Here is a 16,522-nt window from a genome sequence, read left to right as displayed (position 1 = left end):
CTAGGCTCTGGTTCCCCATGACCCTGTATGGGACAAGTGGTTCTGAAAGTGTGTGTGTGTGTGTGTGTGTTTTCTTTCTCATCCTCTTTGACTTGTAGTGCTAAGTCACAGTAAAAACAATGTCACCTCAAAGAGATGAGTGACTACAAGGAATTATATAGACTTATTGATGTTTCATGTTCAGGTCCCAAAAAAAATCAATTTTCTCTGTTTGTGCACAATTTCTATGTGTTTTTTTTTTTGGTTTAAACTGAAGTTTCCTGGGTAATGATGGATCCTTTCCTTTCGAAATGTCAACCTTTAGACATATCCTACAATGGACTGGCATCCTACCTTGTGAGTATCCTCCTCAGCTTTGAATCCTGTACTTCTGGGATAGGCTTCAGACCACCACAGCCCTAGCTTCAAAAGCAATCACTGCTAGTACTAGAATGATAGAGAACATTTAGATGTTGTTCCTCAGTCTTGCTTCAAATCTGAACCAGTTAATTTGCCTTAATTTACAGCCCAAGTGGTGTATCTACATTTATTTATTTAGCTAGCACTTCTCTCCAAAGCAACTTACACTATTAAGGCTACAATTATTTACCCATTTATACAGCTGGTTGATTTTACTAGAGAGATTCAAGGTAAGTACATTGCTCAAGAGTACTACAGTAGGAAAGTGGAATCAAACCTGCAACCTTCAGAACCAAAGACAGTAGCACTAACCTCTATGCTACCAGCTATCCCATTGACCTCAAGTTGCTCCGTGAAAAACTACCCCATTGTATAAATGAGCAAATAATTGTCAGTAGTAGTTGAAAATTGTTTCTTTGGTGAAAACTATCAGATGAATAAAGTGATAAATAAGTGATAAATCAAGTAACAATCTAACTTAAACCACAAGTAGATGTTTGCCCCTTTAGACTGCAGAGCACATGCTTTGCACTTCATATACAATGTTGCTCTGCTGCATGCACTGTGGTGATTCACGGAACCAGCTCTGCTGGGATGGACTGCTGGAAAATCTGCCCTAATGAACTTCTTGTGCTAAATAAAAGTTAATTGCTCCGCTGACAGTTTTTTGAAGGCCTAAATGTATAACTGAGACAACTGGAAGATGTATCTCTAAACGGTAACTTCTGTTAAGACTGCAGATAAGCAGTGCTGGTGGTCACATAGAAATGACGTCTTATTGGCCGTGTGCGTAGCTGTGCAGGAGGTCACACTTTTTTTCCTCACAACATGAGCTAAAGGAGCCATGGGAGTTTCTCAGCAGCATGACACTCCGTAGCCGCAGCACCCCAACCACACAGCTACTCTTGTCAAAACCACAAGTCTAAACAGAGTTTGTCAACTCTAAACCAACAATGCGTTGCACTCTGATATGAGAGAGGACGGTGTGGCGTATCTAGCACATCTAGCTTATCTAGCTTCTTGTTGAAGTCAACACAAAGGAATGGCAGCAAACCTGTTGCGGAAGAGTGAGCTTTAACACAGCTGGCATCAGAGTTAGGTCTATATCTGCTCAAGAGTCACTGAAAATATGGTCAGGAGGGATAGTACAGAAAGGTAACATGTTGCAGTTGCTTGTCTTCATTTACATGTCTCCAGAAGCAGCTTACAATGATTCACTTATTTATGCAGCTGTGTAATTTGAGGGTAAGCACCTTGATCAAGGCTAATACAGCTGGAGGGAGAATTTGAACCTGCAACTTTTGGATCTAAAGGCAGCGGCTGTAATCACTATACTACCATGTATTATCCTTCTGTTCTTTAATTAGTACAGTCACTTGCTCACTCACTCGCTCACTTTAACTGTTTGTTCTTGTAAAGGCCACAGTGGTTTGGAGCCTATCCCGGAATCACTGAGTGCTCAGGTGGCGGGGGGGCTTGTTCACACTGCATGGGATGGCAGTCCGTCGCAGGGTATTTAACTAAAAACAAAGTTTAATTAGTGTGGTGCAGTCACAGAGCAGGTAATGCTGATGACTCAAAGTGGCTGGACTGTGAAATCAGACGTGTGCTCTTAACCATGTTTGTCTGGGTTTCCTCCATCATCCCAAAGTGTGTTTTGGTTGAATTGTATTGGACTCAGGGGTGCGGTGGCACGGTGGTGCAGTGGGTTGGACCAGGTCCTGGTGGGCCTAGGGTTCAAGTCCCGCTTGGGGTGCCTTGTGATGGACTGGCGTCCCATCCTGGGTGTGTCCCCTCCCCCTCCGGCCTTACGCCTGTGTTGCCAGGTTAGGCTCCGGCTCCCTGCAACCCTGTATGGGCCAAGCGGTTCAGAAAGTGTGTGTGTGTGTGTGTGTGTGTGTGTGTGTGTGTATTGGACTCTACATTTCTCTTACTGTGTCTATATATATACATATAGACAGTATTTTATATATATATATATATATGTACACAGTATATGAGTGAATGGGTGTGTGTATTTGCCTTGTGACATCTTGTTCATGGGGACAGCTGATAATGTAGTGGTTCTGGATCCTCCGGATCCAAAGGCTGCCAGTTTGAATCTCACTTACCTCTGTAATACTCTTGACCAAGGTGCTAACCCTAAATTGCTCCAGTAAAATTACCCAGCTGTTTAAATGGTTAAATAGTTGTATGTAACGTAGAATTGTAAGTTGCTTTGGAGAAAACTGTCATATTTAGATGGGTAAATATGATGATCTGGCAACCCATCCAGGCTGTAGCCTGTCTCACATCCTATGCTTTCTGGATGGGTTCTGGACCACTGTCATCCTGCATCCAGGCAAGTGGCTATTGAGAGTGAGTGAGCAAACTTTATGTATACTAGTGATACAGCAGTTGTGGATGAAGACATTGACCTGGGCAAAAGCCACATCCTCAGCCATTCCCTTGGTAATATTCACACTCTCAATATATATCTGAAAATGCAATAAGTATTACAATATATGCTGGATAGAAACAAACATATTTGATTTAGAGTTCATGTCGGGGGTCCTATTGTCCTTCAATAAAGGAACAAGGTAGGAAACTGCTTGCACCATAGGCCATTATCAGCCATACAGAGCAATTATTGAATGCAATGAGTTCTAAAAGAAACCTTTCCATTACTGATTCACCGCTGTGTTTAATATCTGCTAACTGGCAAATGTAGGCTCACTCTCTCTAGATGTAGGAAAAACATGTTTTTGCACATTGGCTCTGCATGCAAGTGGTTTCCAAATGGCAGCCTTTCCATAATCACAATCTTTATGAAGTTCACTCTGTTTTTGTTGACACTGGGTCTCAGGGCCGTTGATTCAAATTACATGGTAATTTTCAAGGCTGTTGTTTTGTGGTTTAGAGCAAGTATCCTGTTAAGTGTGCATCTGTGCCTGTCGATAAACTCGGTCGGAACCATTGTTTCTCAGGTTTCTCTTCGCTGAAAATTGCGATAATCATTTTTGCCAGTGCTTTCGCAGCTTTTACAGCTGACACATTTTTTTTTATTCAGATTAATATGACACATAAGTACAGCTACATGTGTATTTATGACAGATTCAGAACTCTGTGTCCTTCATATTGCTCTTCCTTTATTTTGTCCACCATGTTTCTTGTATATGGACAAATGGCGCAATTCTCTACGCGTGTGTCCATGTTAGGAGCGTCGCTTGCATTTTTATCATAAGTATTATATTAACAATCGAGCTCAGGATTCTGACAGACAGATACAATTCATTTGGGTTGAGGTTGAACCACACGACTCCTACTGCACGGCCTCTCTTAATTGCTTGCATCACGGGCTGGATGTGGTCACATGCTCCCCGGGACGCGTGCCACCAAATGCCTGCGGCAGGGACGCTGGAGAACAGGGAGCCCGACAATAGGGTTGCAGAAGTCCTCTACAACAAAAATAATAATAATAAAAAAACACTTCCTCAATCTATGCTGCAGCTTTCAAATGTCAGGAACTGCCGTTTTGTTAGCATCTGAAACTGAGACCCGCTCCAGGAGAAACGCCCTGACTGTGACTGCAAAAGCACAAAGCTAAACCTTCTTTTGTAGACTCAGTAAACTGTGGGCGGATGGTAGAAGGCAAGATGTATAAATGCTGGACCTCATCCTCTTGTAGAAACTCCTGCTACAAAGGTGAATAAAGCAGCAGATCGGTGCCATTTGCCGTTGTCCTCTGTGGGCTTCGCTGTAGCCGTGTTGTATCAGCAGCAGGATTCGCACTGTCTTAGCACCGCGGTGCATGAGATGAGGGAGGCAGATACTGCCTCTCAGAGAAGCTGCATTTTGCCAGGGGGATGTAGCTCCATGCCTTGTATTGCGGGGATAAAGTACTCCAAACGCTGACATTTTAACACCTGTCGCTTTCGCTACGGGCAAAAGCATCCTGTTTCTAATTCCTCAAAGTTTTTTATTCCCTGCAGAAAAACGGGTGGGGTGGGAGGAAAGCTGTGCTAACAGCTTATTTGTGGCGTAGAGTCAGGTAATCCCATTTGGTGGTCATGGAGCTGTTTAGCTGGGATTACATGGCTGCTCATCAGCTGCGGCAAATGATTAGGGTCAAAGGCAAAGCTGCGGGGCTTGGACGGGGCCGGGCCCAGGGTTCAATGGCAGTGCGCTCAGACTGCGCATGTTTGAGCCTTCCTGTCCGTATACCGTGACATCCTCCCGCATGGTTTTGTGGCAAATGCGGTGTGTGTGCGCCTTTACACCTCGCAGAGACCTCCCACTGAGATCATTCTAGATTTGTAAACGCAACCCTGTTACAGGTTTAATGAAAATTCTCTGTTACTAAGCGAAATCTGGGAGATGGCTGTGTGGCTGTATTTGCAAAAGGTGGAGTTGTTTAACCACGACTCCTGTAGCTGCATGAACCATCCTTTCACGTCGCTGTTCTCGGCCCAGTAACTTAAATAAACAGTACCAGTAAAGTTGAGCATGCTTGCTGGAAACTAGCTTTTTCTCGTCTTAAAACGCATCCAGCTAACAAGTTCGAGCAAGAAATCAGCTGTCATGTCTCCCGCAGCAGTTCCTGGATATGTAGGACGCTTGTGGGTTGCTTGCTTTCACATTTCTTTAGCGCAAGTGCACTCAAACTTTTGACTGTGTAGAAAAGTTTTATTCCCAACGTAACACTTTGCCGAAGCCCTCAGATTGGACTGCAGTAACTGTAGCTGCATTCTGTACACGCTTGTTTGTAGTGCATAATGAATGCAAACCTGTTTGGCGGTACTGTATGTAAACACAAACCTGTCATTTTCTTTTTCAGAGTGCAAGACAAATCCTCTTTCATAGTTGTTTACAGGAGATCTGAAACTTGGACAAAATGCCAGCATTCATCATTTTCCTCTGCTGCCGACATCGGGCAGAGCCCTGCTGGGTTCACAGCAAGTGAGGCAGAGTAGCTGTCACTGCCGTTTCGCTAACTTTGCAATGACCGTCTTTAAAAGCACTCTGTGCGTTTGTTCATTTAGCTTATGCTTTTCTCCAAAGCGACTTGCAGTGTTGAGCTGCTTACAATGATTTACCCATTGATTTTAGGGTAAGTATCTTCTTCGACCTTCTTCAGCTAAAGGCATCAGCTTTCGCCACTAGGCTACCAGCTGCCCCCTGTAAAGTGAGCGACTCGCCCACAGGGTTGCCACGCAGTGCCTCTCGTGTGTGTGTCTGCCTTCTTCATCGCAAACGCCTGCCTTTTTGGATGCTGCTCAGCCAAAGTGCTTTGACAGAGCCGCCTGTTGACAAGCACACTAGCTCCTGCTGTCCCGCTGGATGTGGGCAGGAGCACATTCCATTCTGACACGGGCCCCCGCGCTGGACCTCCGTGCACTGTCGTGTGCTAATGAGACCCTGGTCGTTCTCCTCGGCTTCTGGTCAAAACGAAAAATATACACTCCGGCATGGCATGCCACCATGTTCCTTAGCAACGTTGCCCTCACACAGAAAGTTTTTTAGGATGGATTTCCCCCCAGACAGGATGACCCAATTAAGCCTAATAAAAAAACACTATTATTGCCATTTTAGGTGTTTCCAGATTGCATAACTTGGATGCTGTAGGGGTTGGTGTGGCTTTTATATCCTTTAAGTGTATTTTATTCTTTTGAAAATGAATGGGACTGACGTGTGAGATCATCTGTTTTGACTCAGAAAAAATTGCTGTGCCTGTTGCTTAGTGAAAGAGGAGATGACTTTACCTGCATTTTGCATTAAAGCTTGGCGTGGTCCTCCAGTGGTACTCTGTGCCAGTGACAATGTAGGCGCAAATCATGGAGCTTCAAAGGGGACACTCATTCCATGGGGGAAGATTCCCTGTGGAATTCCAGTTAACTGCTATCTCACCAATTGTACCCCGGATTTATCTTTTTGTCCCATGTTGACCTAGGGAGATGAACAGTGCTGAGATGAGAGAAAAAAGGGAGAGCAGGTGCTCTATCGACCAATCTCCCAGTATGCACCGAGGCTATCAGGCCTCCATAATGCCGCTCATAAACCCTATCACACCTAATGACACGGAATACTTGCAGTCTTCTTTACTATAGATCACGAGGCCAGGAATTCTTCAACGTTCACGGGCTGCCGCTTCAAGAAGCTGGAAGACACCCCCCTTAGCCCTTCACTCCCCCTTTAAAATCTCCCCATCTGGAAGGGTAAGGAGGAAAAAGGTCTGCTGCTCTTGGCTCTGATCACCCCTTGGCTTGGCACGACATCAGATCCCCTCTTCTCCCTGGTTCACCTTGGGACGGAGTGCATACAGTAGCTGGCGAGGATAATTTTAAAAACACTCGACTGACAGTGTCCATACGTAGCACAGTTCACACAGCGCTGAAAAGGCCATGCAAAGACTGCAGGCCTCTGTGACTGTGCAAAGTAACTTGACTCTTCCTTCTCCAGCTCAGCGATCAAGATAGGTTTGAATATGGCATGCAGACATTTAAATATGATGCATGATTAACAAGCAGAACATCAAAAAATGCATTGTCTTGGTGTCATGCAGCTAACACTGTTTATTCTTGCTGCAGGGATCAAGAACAGAAGATAGCAAGAAGCTTAGCAGAAACACTGTCACCTTTGAATTTATTCTGCCAAACCTCAATGAACCAAACCACAAACAGAAATTTTTTTTCATGATAATATTACTTGGTTAACCATAACTTAATGCTAGTAACAGGCGTCTCATCAATCCCTTAAAGTACGTATTGCTAGTTTCCTCATCTGCAAACACACAATACAGAAAAAGAGTAAGGAAAGCATATTACTGATGCAGAAGAGAATACAATGAGCAGTAACTCACTAAACACAACGCTTTTTTGTTGGAAAAGTCTTTCCGTTTCACCAGTTGAACCTGAGATGATGTTCATCATATGTTTTCATAAGATTACCGATTCCAGGTATTATATTTTTATATGTGTCTGATATGTTCCAGCATTGGTACTGTTCACTGGTTTAGTTGTTGTTTTGTTCCTGATTGTACCTGGTACAAACCATATAATACAAACGCATATAAGTAGAGTGTAAATCATAAATATGTAAAAAGAGTACATTAGTAAGCATTGTGTCTATATGGATCGTAACAAGCTCATTTTGTGTAGGAAACAAAGACATGGATTTGCTTCAGAAAATATTCCAAGGGTTTTTTTATTTGTCTCAGTGCTGTTTGCGGTCATTGTGGGTAGCAAGGTTATGCTGCAGGAGTCTTGATGTTTTCATTTTACTTTTAAGTGGGAAAATTTTCCTCTTGGCTCTGCAAAATCGGTTATTCACTACATTGTCTTTTTGACATTCTAGACCATGTGGGGCTGTCTAAGCAGACACATTTTTTAATACTTTTATGCTACTTTCTATTTTTTCTATTTCTTAAACATCTAAAATTGCAATGGCTTTATAAGTGAGTTGACAGATCAGTTATGAGAATGCTACAGAATTAATACAGATGTTGTCCAGCTGTTGGAAATTTCAGGAATTCAGACTTTCCACTTCTTTACATTATGCTCCAGAGCTCAAGCAGTGAAACTGTTATGGAATCAAAAGCAGAGGCTACAGAAAGAGAACTTGGCTGGGGAAGGACTTCCACATGGGGACATTCAGCCTGATGAGACGTGATGTGGCAGTTTGATGTCCTATCTGCCTATCTGGCAGCCAGAACCACAAGCTACTTGAGCTTCAGAGTGCCAAATATCCAGGGTACTTTTCACAGGGCCTAAAGCTATTATTCTCAATGGCCATAAAAATGAGTTTCATAATGAAAAGACATATATGTCAAATCAGAATCTTATTTAATCAGTAATATTTAATATGTATATATTTATTCAGCAGTCACTTTTAACAGCAGGATATGCATGATCCATCCATTCATTTTTATTAACTGCTTGCTGAGGTCAGGATCCTCATGGACTGGAGCCTATCCCAGAACAAGTCGGTGACAAGGCTTGGGGATATATCCTGGACAGGATTCCAGTCCATCGCAGGGGGAGTCACACATGCATTCACACACTATGAGCAATTTAGTGACACAAATCCACACAGAGATGGGAATTCCAGTCCTTAATTTAAAACATTAACAGACTGTTAATTTACTTAATTCCCAGTTTGCACGAGGGTAAGCGTTCAACTATTGCAGCCTCTGTCACGAGCCACAGGTTGCAGACTTCCACGAATGCCAGATTACTGAGGACAGATAAACACTGCAAATAATTCTTTTCAGTCTGTCAGTTTGGCCCAAAATGGCCAACGCCCTTTCTTCATGGCAGCAAATCGAGAACTACACAAGTCACTGGAAACACAGCACAGTATGAGCAATTCAGTGTTTTTGTGAAAAGCTAAAATGTTTCAAGGACAAGAACACCATATTTTCAGAAAGCAGTCTAAAAACAGGAGATTGATAAAGGTAATTTATAGAGTATTGATAAATACAGAAACGGCTCCGGCCGACTGGTGTGTAAAGAGGAACAGGGCGGTGTGGAGTACATGCTGTGTGTACAGAACAGTGAAATGCACTGTAAATTATACTCTTCCCCTGTGGGATTAAAGAGTGTCACGGTGAAGTGGGTAATCTACAATAATCTGGGTTTATGGGGCTACGAGCTGCAGTGACGCAAGGCTTTGCGAGTACCGCTCAGTGATGGATTCTGGGTGACACATGGCCCGCCCTGACACTGTCTTTCAGCAGTATTGTTGGGGGAAACACAGGAAAAGCAGGGCGACACTGCCACATTGCTACTTTCCCAGGCCAAATTCTTTCAAATATGCACCTCCTCAAGTTTCTTTCACGACCCATGACAACTCATCCCTCTCTTTCCTGCCATAAAATACAACACGTAACATGTAAATGTAGTCGTATGTAAATGAAAGAGTAGAAAATTTAACAAAAGGCACTTCTGATGCAATACACTGACCAGTACTCCCTGAAGTTGAGGTTACACAGAATGCAGTTAATTGTGGAAATATCATTTATACACACCGTCTGCTAATCTTTTTGTTTTTCAGAAGCAAGCTTTGCCTGCTGCGAAAAGGAAGACTTGCGAGAGCTCACATTCAAAGACTAACCCGAGCATTTTCTATGGATGGTATGAATAAGGTAGCGCTCGTAGCGATCCCTCAACAGAAAAAAAAAAAAAAAAAATTTCTTGCCTCTATGAGCTCCTCAGCTCCACTCTCCCGGTTTGCATGTGTGAAAATAAGCATGTAGCGCATCATGGAACTCGGTGTGCCTGAGTGTCCAAGTGCTCAGGAGTCACCACAGCACTGATTTACTCTATCCGACCCAACTGCATTACTGCAGCCTCAAGATTGATTCAGTCAGATTACTAGCGGAATCACCCAAATGTCCAGGAACATTGCTCTGTATCTGCAACATGAAATGTACAAATACTAATTTGAATATGACAGTCAGGTAGTGAGTTACAGTATTGTATACCATGATAACAAAACCACAATAATCTACAATAATCAGTTTAATTCCTACTTCAAATTACTTAAACACATGTTGGCGTGATGGACTCTAAAAAGATTTACAGCACTGCAGGATTTTTATTACAAATTAGTTAAATATTACCCATACTGTATAATGTTACCTGTACCGTACCTTAATTTTACTAAGCAGCCTGCGTAGGTGTGCCAAGGGGGGCGTGTCCTCGTATCTGTCCGAGGTTTTGATTGGCCGAAAGAGCTGTCAATCTACCACACTCTGCCAGGCGTCCCGAGAACAGGCGCAAAACCTGTCAGAACTCCTCCAGCGTCCGTCGAGTCGGATCGACGAGATGTAAGTTTCCGCGAGTAAGGAAAGCTGTCAGAAAACGTAAGGAGCAGGTAATTGTTATTTTTTTTCCATCGAGTGTAAACTGAAGCAGTTAATAATATAACGAAATTTTGTCCGTCCTCAGATTAAAAAACACAAAACAAACACTTAGTATTCTCTTAACTCCTATTTTGATAGGTGAGATTAAAACAACAAGTACCGCACGCATCATGTGAGTTTGTATCCAGAGGTGCGCTGGCTGTCATTGCGTCCTGGGGGACGAGTAAGAGAATGCGGGCTGGGAGAAGCGAGCAGTGAGTGACCGAGCAAGAGGAGCCCAGGGGACAGGGACGTGCCAGCTGCTGTTGGGTGCCAGTGACAGGCGAGCCGCCGGACCATGGAGGCGCACAGCGGGCACAGCCGCCGGACCTAGGTCCTAGGGGGGCCGCCGAGGGCTGAAGAGACGCGCGGCTGAGGACACCTGTGGAACGTCTCACCCCGTCGCAGATAAGGAAGCGAAAGAAAGCACTGCAGAAGCCACAGCCTGCCCTTCTCCTCGTGCGAAGCACTGAAGAGGGCAGCAGAAGCAGTCGTTAAAGAGGCGCAACTTCGACAACTCTGCAAACGCCAAGTTGTGTCGTTTCCTGAGAAGAAGCCGTAGCACAGTACGGACTGCGCACTTATCTTGAAAAGTACGCGCGTTAACGCAGACGCATGTTTGTGAGACACGGCGGCCGTATAATTACTGTTTTTTATGAGGGAAAGAGAAAGCGGTAAGGGATAAGAGCTCGCGCGCCCCAGTTTCGCGCCTCCGTCTCGTCTCGTCTCGTCCCGTCTCGTCGCGGCGCGCGCCTCCACTCCAGGATGGCCGAGGGCAGCGGCGTCGGCGCGAGCGGGGACAAGCCCGGCGCGGGCGACGCGAGCCACGTGTGCGTGCTGAGCTGGGAGCAGGTGAGGCGCCTGGACCGCGTGCTGGCGGAGACCATCCCCATCCACGGCCGCGGCAACTTCCCCACGCTCGAAATGCGGCCGCGTCAGATCGTGCGGGCCGTTAGGAGCCGGATGGAGGAACGGCGGGTGGCGGTGCGCGAGGTGCGCCTCAACGGCTCCGCCGCGAGCCACGTGCTGCACGAGGACAGCGGTATGGGCTACAAGGACCTGGACCTGATCTTCTGCGCGGACCTCCGGGGCGAAGCGGAGTTCAAGACGGTGAAGGACCTGGTGCTGGACTGCCTGCTGGACTTCCTGCCCGAGGGGGTCAACAAGGAGAAGATCACGCCGTTGACCTTAAAGGTACCGCTTGTCCATCTCTTCACACCTCAGGCTTTTACTTGTTGCACTGTCTTAATTAAGTTAATACACCTTTTATTCACCTCCAGGGACCGTAATAACGGGCAAAATGCGCCCCTGGCTGTTACTTAAGTTACTGTGTGTGTTTGTTCACGATTGTGCGCCACTCAGTCGATTTGCTAACCGTGTCAAGTCAAGACAAGACAAGTTGCTAGTTGTAAAAAAGACATGATGAAGGATATGTATGCTAATAGTAAACTTTTTGGTTTCTGCGGTAAGAGGATTATCTTAATCCGGTCAAACTGCAGTTCCGCGTTCATGAGTGTTCCCCTTATGATATCAAATTTTCTCTCTCTGGACAGCAATAATCTGTTTCTGAAGACAGTTCACTTGCACAGGGTTGTAATAATTTATCTGTTTTGTAATTTGTGTATCTGTATTCCACCTGTTTATTCCTGCACTTTATCATGTTTGAAACCTTTGTGATAGTCGTCTTCTAGCTGCTTACTCCCTATGAATCATATATCCGTGGTTCCACTGTGCTACAGATGTTGATTACACACCCAGTAAACACTGCTCTTTATACACTAAGTAAATGATATTTTGAGGTCTCTTAATTTTATTCAGAGGTTCACTTTTCCAGGTGGAAAAGTTTTCATTCCAAGCAAAGTAAGAGTAGTGTGTGCTGTTGACACCCCAGGGTAAAGTGGTTGTAGATAAAGATGAGAGTACAGAACAATTCAGAGAGTAAATCTTGAGATGAAGATGATGAAAATAACTGCGATGTGTCTGTTTCACTTGGCCCTGAAGGAGGCGTATGTGCAGAAGATGGTGAAGGTTTGCAATGACACAGACCGGTGGAGCCTCATCTCGCTTTCCAACAACCGAGGCAAAAACGTAGAGCTCAAGTTTGTGGACTCGCTCCGACGACAGTTTGAATTCAGCGTGGATTCATTCCAAATCAAGCTAGATTCGCTGCTCCTCTTCTACGAGTGCTCCGAGAATCCCATGTCGGAGACCTTCCACCCCACCATCATCGGGGAGAGCGTCTACGGAGACTTCCACGCCGCCCTCGACCACCTGCGCAACAAGGTCATCTGCACTCGCAACCCTGAGGAGATCCGAGGTGGTGGCCTTCTCAAGTACTGCCACCTGCTGGTTCGGGGCTTCCGGCCCGCCTCAACAGCCGAGATGAAGTCTCTGCAGCGCTATATGTGCTCACGTTTCTTCATCGACTTCCCTGACATCGGCGAGCAGCGCCGCAAGCTCGAGTCTTATCTGCAGAACCACTTTGTGGGCCTGGAGGATCGCAAGTACGACTACCTAATGACGCTGCATGACGTGGTGAATGAGAGCACCGTGTGCCTGATGGGGCACGAACGGCGGCAGACTCTCGGCCTCATCACTGCGCTGGCCCTGCGCGTTCTCGCTGAGCAGAACGTCATCCCAAATGTGGCCAACGTCACCTGCTACTACCAGCCGGCCCCCTACGTGGCTGATGCGAACTTCAGCAACTACTACATTGCCCAGGTGCAACCTGTCTTCCCCTGCCATCAGTACGCCTACTCTACCTGGCTGCCCTGCAACTGAGCAAGCAGCTTCCACTCAGGGGAGAAAAGGCCCTGCAGGTACACCAGAGTCCAGCCGGACAGGGGTTGACAAGTTTTTAGTGGGAACCAGACATTTCTGTCCACTTTGTGCAAAGACTTCAGATGTTTGCATGGTGCGTTCAGTATGTGGTTCGAAACAGGGCAACACTCAGCTCTGGGAAGGCCCGAGAGAGGCCTGCGTCTGAAGCTCCCGTCCTGCTTTGTGCAGAAAGACCTGCTGGAGACCTGCTTTTGAGCTCCACCAGGCTTCCCACCAGACACCCAGACCAATCAATGTCCCAGACTGATCACGCTGATGGACAGGTCAAAAGTAGAACCTGGACAGTAGCCTGATCACAGGCTGATATGCATGGCTTCACGCATCTGTGAGAAAAAGTATTAACGCAGGTCAAGGAGACGAAGGGACTGCCGTTTTGGTTATTATGTAAACTATGGCTGATGTGTGGTTAAGATTTTCACATGTGAAGAGGAATAGTGTGATAGCGAGGGCAGACTGGACAGAACATGACAGCAAGAGCGAATACAACACAGGAAAGCAGGTGGAATAGACTGCTAATGCAGCTGAGCTGTCCTGTTTCAAGCTATCGTATTCATATAATTTTTTGACATGCAGAATTTAGGGTTTGTTTGTGTTGTCAGCTATAATGGGCAGAAAAAATATTTTCAGTGTTTACAGACCAAAGGTTAATTTTAAGTACCCAATGTTTGGACAAAAATATTTCTATATTTGTGTGTCTGAAGTGCCTATTGCCTGCTACAAAGAAACAAATAGCTACTCATCTATATTTGTGAATAAACCCAATGTTTTTTTTGTTGTTGGTTTTTTTTTTTTTTTTTTTTTTTAAATGTATACTGTATATTTGTGGGGCACAAGACTATGGAGACCTAAAGCATGTGAATATGTCAGGGAAAATGCTGAATTTTCCAGTTAATGTTTGGTGCTTTTGTGTGGCTCACAGTTCGGTCCCTGTGATGGGAAGTTCGTATAGCGTGAAGGCCTGCGAGGGCTCTGATGACAGGATCTGTCAAGAGCTTAAATATTGTCACAAGCATTTCGTCATATGCAACAAGAGGGAGAAACGAGATGTAAACAGTACAAAGAGGAGGTCAACCTGTCCTACAGTAAACTGTCAACCACAGTTCATCAGTTCCCTTTGCTGTCCTGCGCAGATGGAAAAGCTTCTTGCACTTCTCCGTTTCGGTTACCTCATGAGTGGGAGGGCAGGAAAAGAGAGGAAACTGTCTCCTGTTGTGGCTCAGCACACTGTTTGCTCCAGGGTCCCTAGTTCCTCTGTGGCTTTCACAGCTCTTGATCAATTCAGCTTGCAGGCTAACCTCAGCGCTCGGGTAACTGGCCCTGCTTTGACACTTGCCTGCATTGCCCTGCACACTTTTCTGGAGTGTTGAGAGGGAGTTGTGAAAAGCCACAGCTGAGGGAAGAGCTCAGCTCAGACTTCTGGTTTGGCTAACAGGCAGCAACTTGACTCTGGGCAAGGCTCATTTCTGAATTTCCCAAATGCATAGTACTTTTTAACCTGCTTTACACTATATATTGTGCCAGGACATTGGCTCTAGTTGAAAGGGAAGAGAATTTTATTTACCATTTAGGTGCCTTAAAGTAGAGGAGGACTAGGACCTTTCAGAGACACCCTGACTACAGGTAGGCAGTGTGAAGGAGGATGCAGGTCAGGTGGGCTGTGTGAGTTCATGGAGGGATTAAGTGGGCTGTGTAAGGGCAATGTCAGAGGTCAGGCAAGCTGTCTGTGATTAGAATTATGTCTGCAGTGAAGTTTTGGATTTCTGCATCTAGGACTTGAGTTCAGTAGATGTGACCTTTTTCTCCGTCAGTGGTTTCTACCTACCTCTTCCGCTATGGTTTCGGCTTGTAGTTTCTTCTCGGTTTTTGCACACATAGGAGATATTTTATCCCCATAAACCCTTCTTTTAACCCCGAGGAGGATGTGCTGTCAAGTAGCAATGATAAAAAGAGGTCTCAGTGATGCATCTGTCGCTGATGTTGTCTGTGTCACTTTGTATTTTTTGCATCTTAATTCCGGTACTGAAAGAGTTGTATGTGTATTTTTATATTTACCCTTTCTGTAAATACAGTACATGTAAGTAATACTGCTTTCACATCACATTGCACATGGTGAAGTCCTCATCATTTTTTTGAGGTTAAAACAATTTATAGAAAATAACTTTTTGGGGATGACGCATATTACTTTTTCAGTGTAAGAAAATAATAAATACAAACCACAATGAATGTCAGCTTTTGTTACCAAAATTGTTACTCATACATTTTCAAAACTGTTCTTTCCAAAAGGTTTTTGCATAATTTTATTACAATAAAAATGTAAAATACTGCGTGGAACATAGTCTTTTTATCATTTTTTTTGCAGAAAAATTTGTTCGTCAGTGCAATCATTCAACGAGGTTGTCTTCCATGCTGTTTTATTATCCTAATATGCAAATTAATTAAAATTCTGACTTCAGGAGCCATCCACAGTCAACATACTTTGGAGAATGACTACAACATTCACTACAAGGAAGCTGTTCCTGGTCTGTTCTTATAGAGAAACCTTGAATGTTTTACACTGTATGAAAATACCTGTAAATTTCAGTCTCTGTCCATTGGCTAGTCCCAAAATCTTTTAGTGAAGTTTAATGCTTATTCACGCATCAAGACTTTAACTCTGACCAGTATCCCAGTGAATAACTAGTATCAGAGCTGCCCGGAGGTGCGGAATGTGTGGAATTAGTATCACCCATTTCAGAAACGAAAAAAAAAACCCAAGAAAAACAGTATCTGCTCAATCTAACCGTCAAAAGGAAAATGTGTGAATTCCACAAATTTTTACTGCCGCCTGAATGATGTTTTTGTACTCATCTTTTGAAAAAGTGAGTTTATGAGCTCAGACAGAATATTAGTGTGGAACAGGGAAGGAACCTGCTGAAGGACAGCGGGGCAGTGTTATCCTTATTACGGAAGAGAGAGTGCTCTATATTTAGACACTATGATAAGGATATTAACTGTCTCTCAAAGCTTATTAACAGCTTACTAACTGTGTGCTCAGTAGCCTAGTTTGGTAACAGCACAAGGTTCTTTAGCCTTGCACTGTAACACACACGACTGCAGCTTCCCCGCCTAATCGCACCGTTTCAGATGGACGTGTCCTCAATTCGGCACAGAGAGCATCGTCTGCGATCGAGTTCAGTTCCTTCTTAGCCCTGACACACATAGCAAGCTCCAACGGCAGCCCTCTTACACAACAGCCCCAATTTCGCTCAGACTCCGTGGCTTACGTTCAGTCCTTGTGCCACCAGAGCAAAACAGGCTAAGAAGCTTGGAAAGGATCAAATTGTTTTTTTTTTTTTTTAAATTTTGATTTATTTTTTTACTTTCAAGCCTTTTTACAATGCCCTTTTATACCAGCTGAATACT

The 16,522-nt window shown here is 44.6% G+C and overlaps 1 protein-coding gene across 1 annotated transcript; it reads left to right on the top strand.

Annotated features, from left to right (window-relative positions):
- Positions 1 to 10,894: 10,894 nt before the first annotated feature.
- LOC108929204 (terminal nucleotidyltransferase 5A-like) lies at positions 10,895 to 15,391 on the top strand. Its single transcript, XM_018743564.2, has 2 exons — positions 10,895 to 11,473; positions 12,281 to 15,391. The coding sequence occupies exons 1-2, from the start codon at positions 11,045 to 11,047 to the stop codon at positions 13,058 to 13,060; spliced, it is 1,209 nt and encodes a 402-aa protein (XP_018599080.2). The 5' UTR covers positions 10,895 to 11,044; the 3' UTR covers positions 13,061 to 15,391.
- Positions 15,392 to 16,522: the final 1,131 nt, after the last annotated feature.

This window comes from Scleropages formosus, chromosome 1 (genome assembly GCF_900964775.1).
Source record: "Scleropages formosus chromosome 1, fSclFor1.1, whole genome shotgun sequence".
Taxonomy (NCBI): Eukaryota; Metazoa; Chordata; class Actinopteri; order Osteoglossiformes; family Osteoglossidae; genus Scleropages; species Scleropages formosus.
The sequence above is the reverse complement of the archived record's forward strand: the minus strand, read 5'-3'. Positions and strand labels throughout refer to the sequence as shown.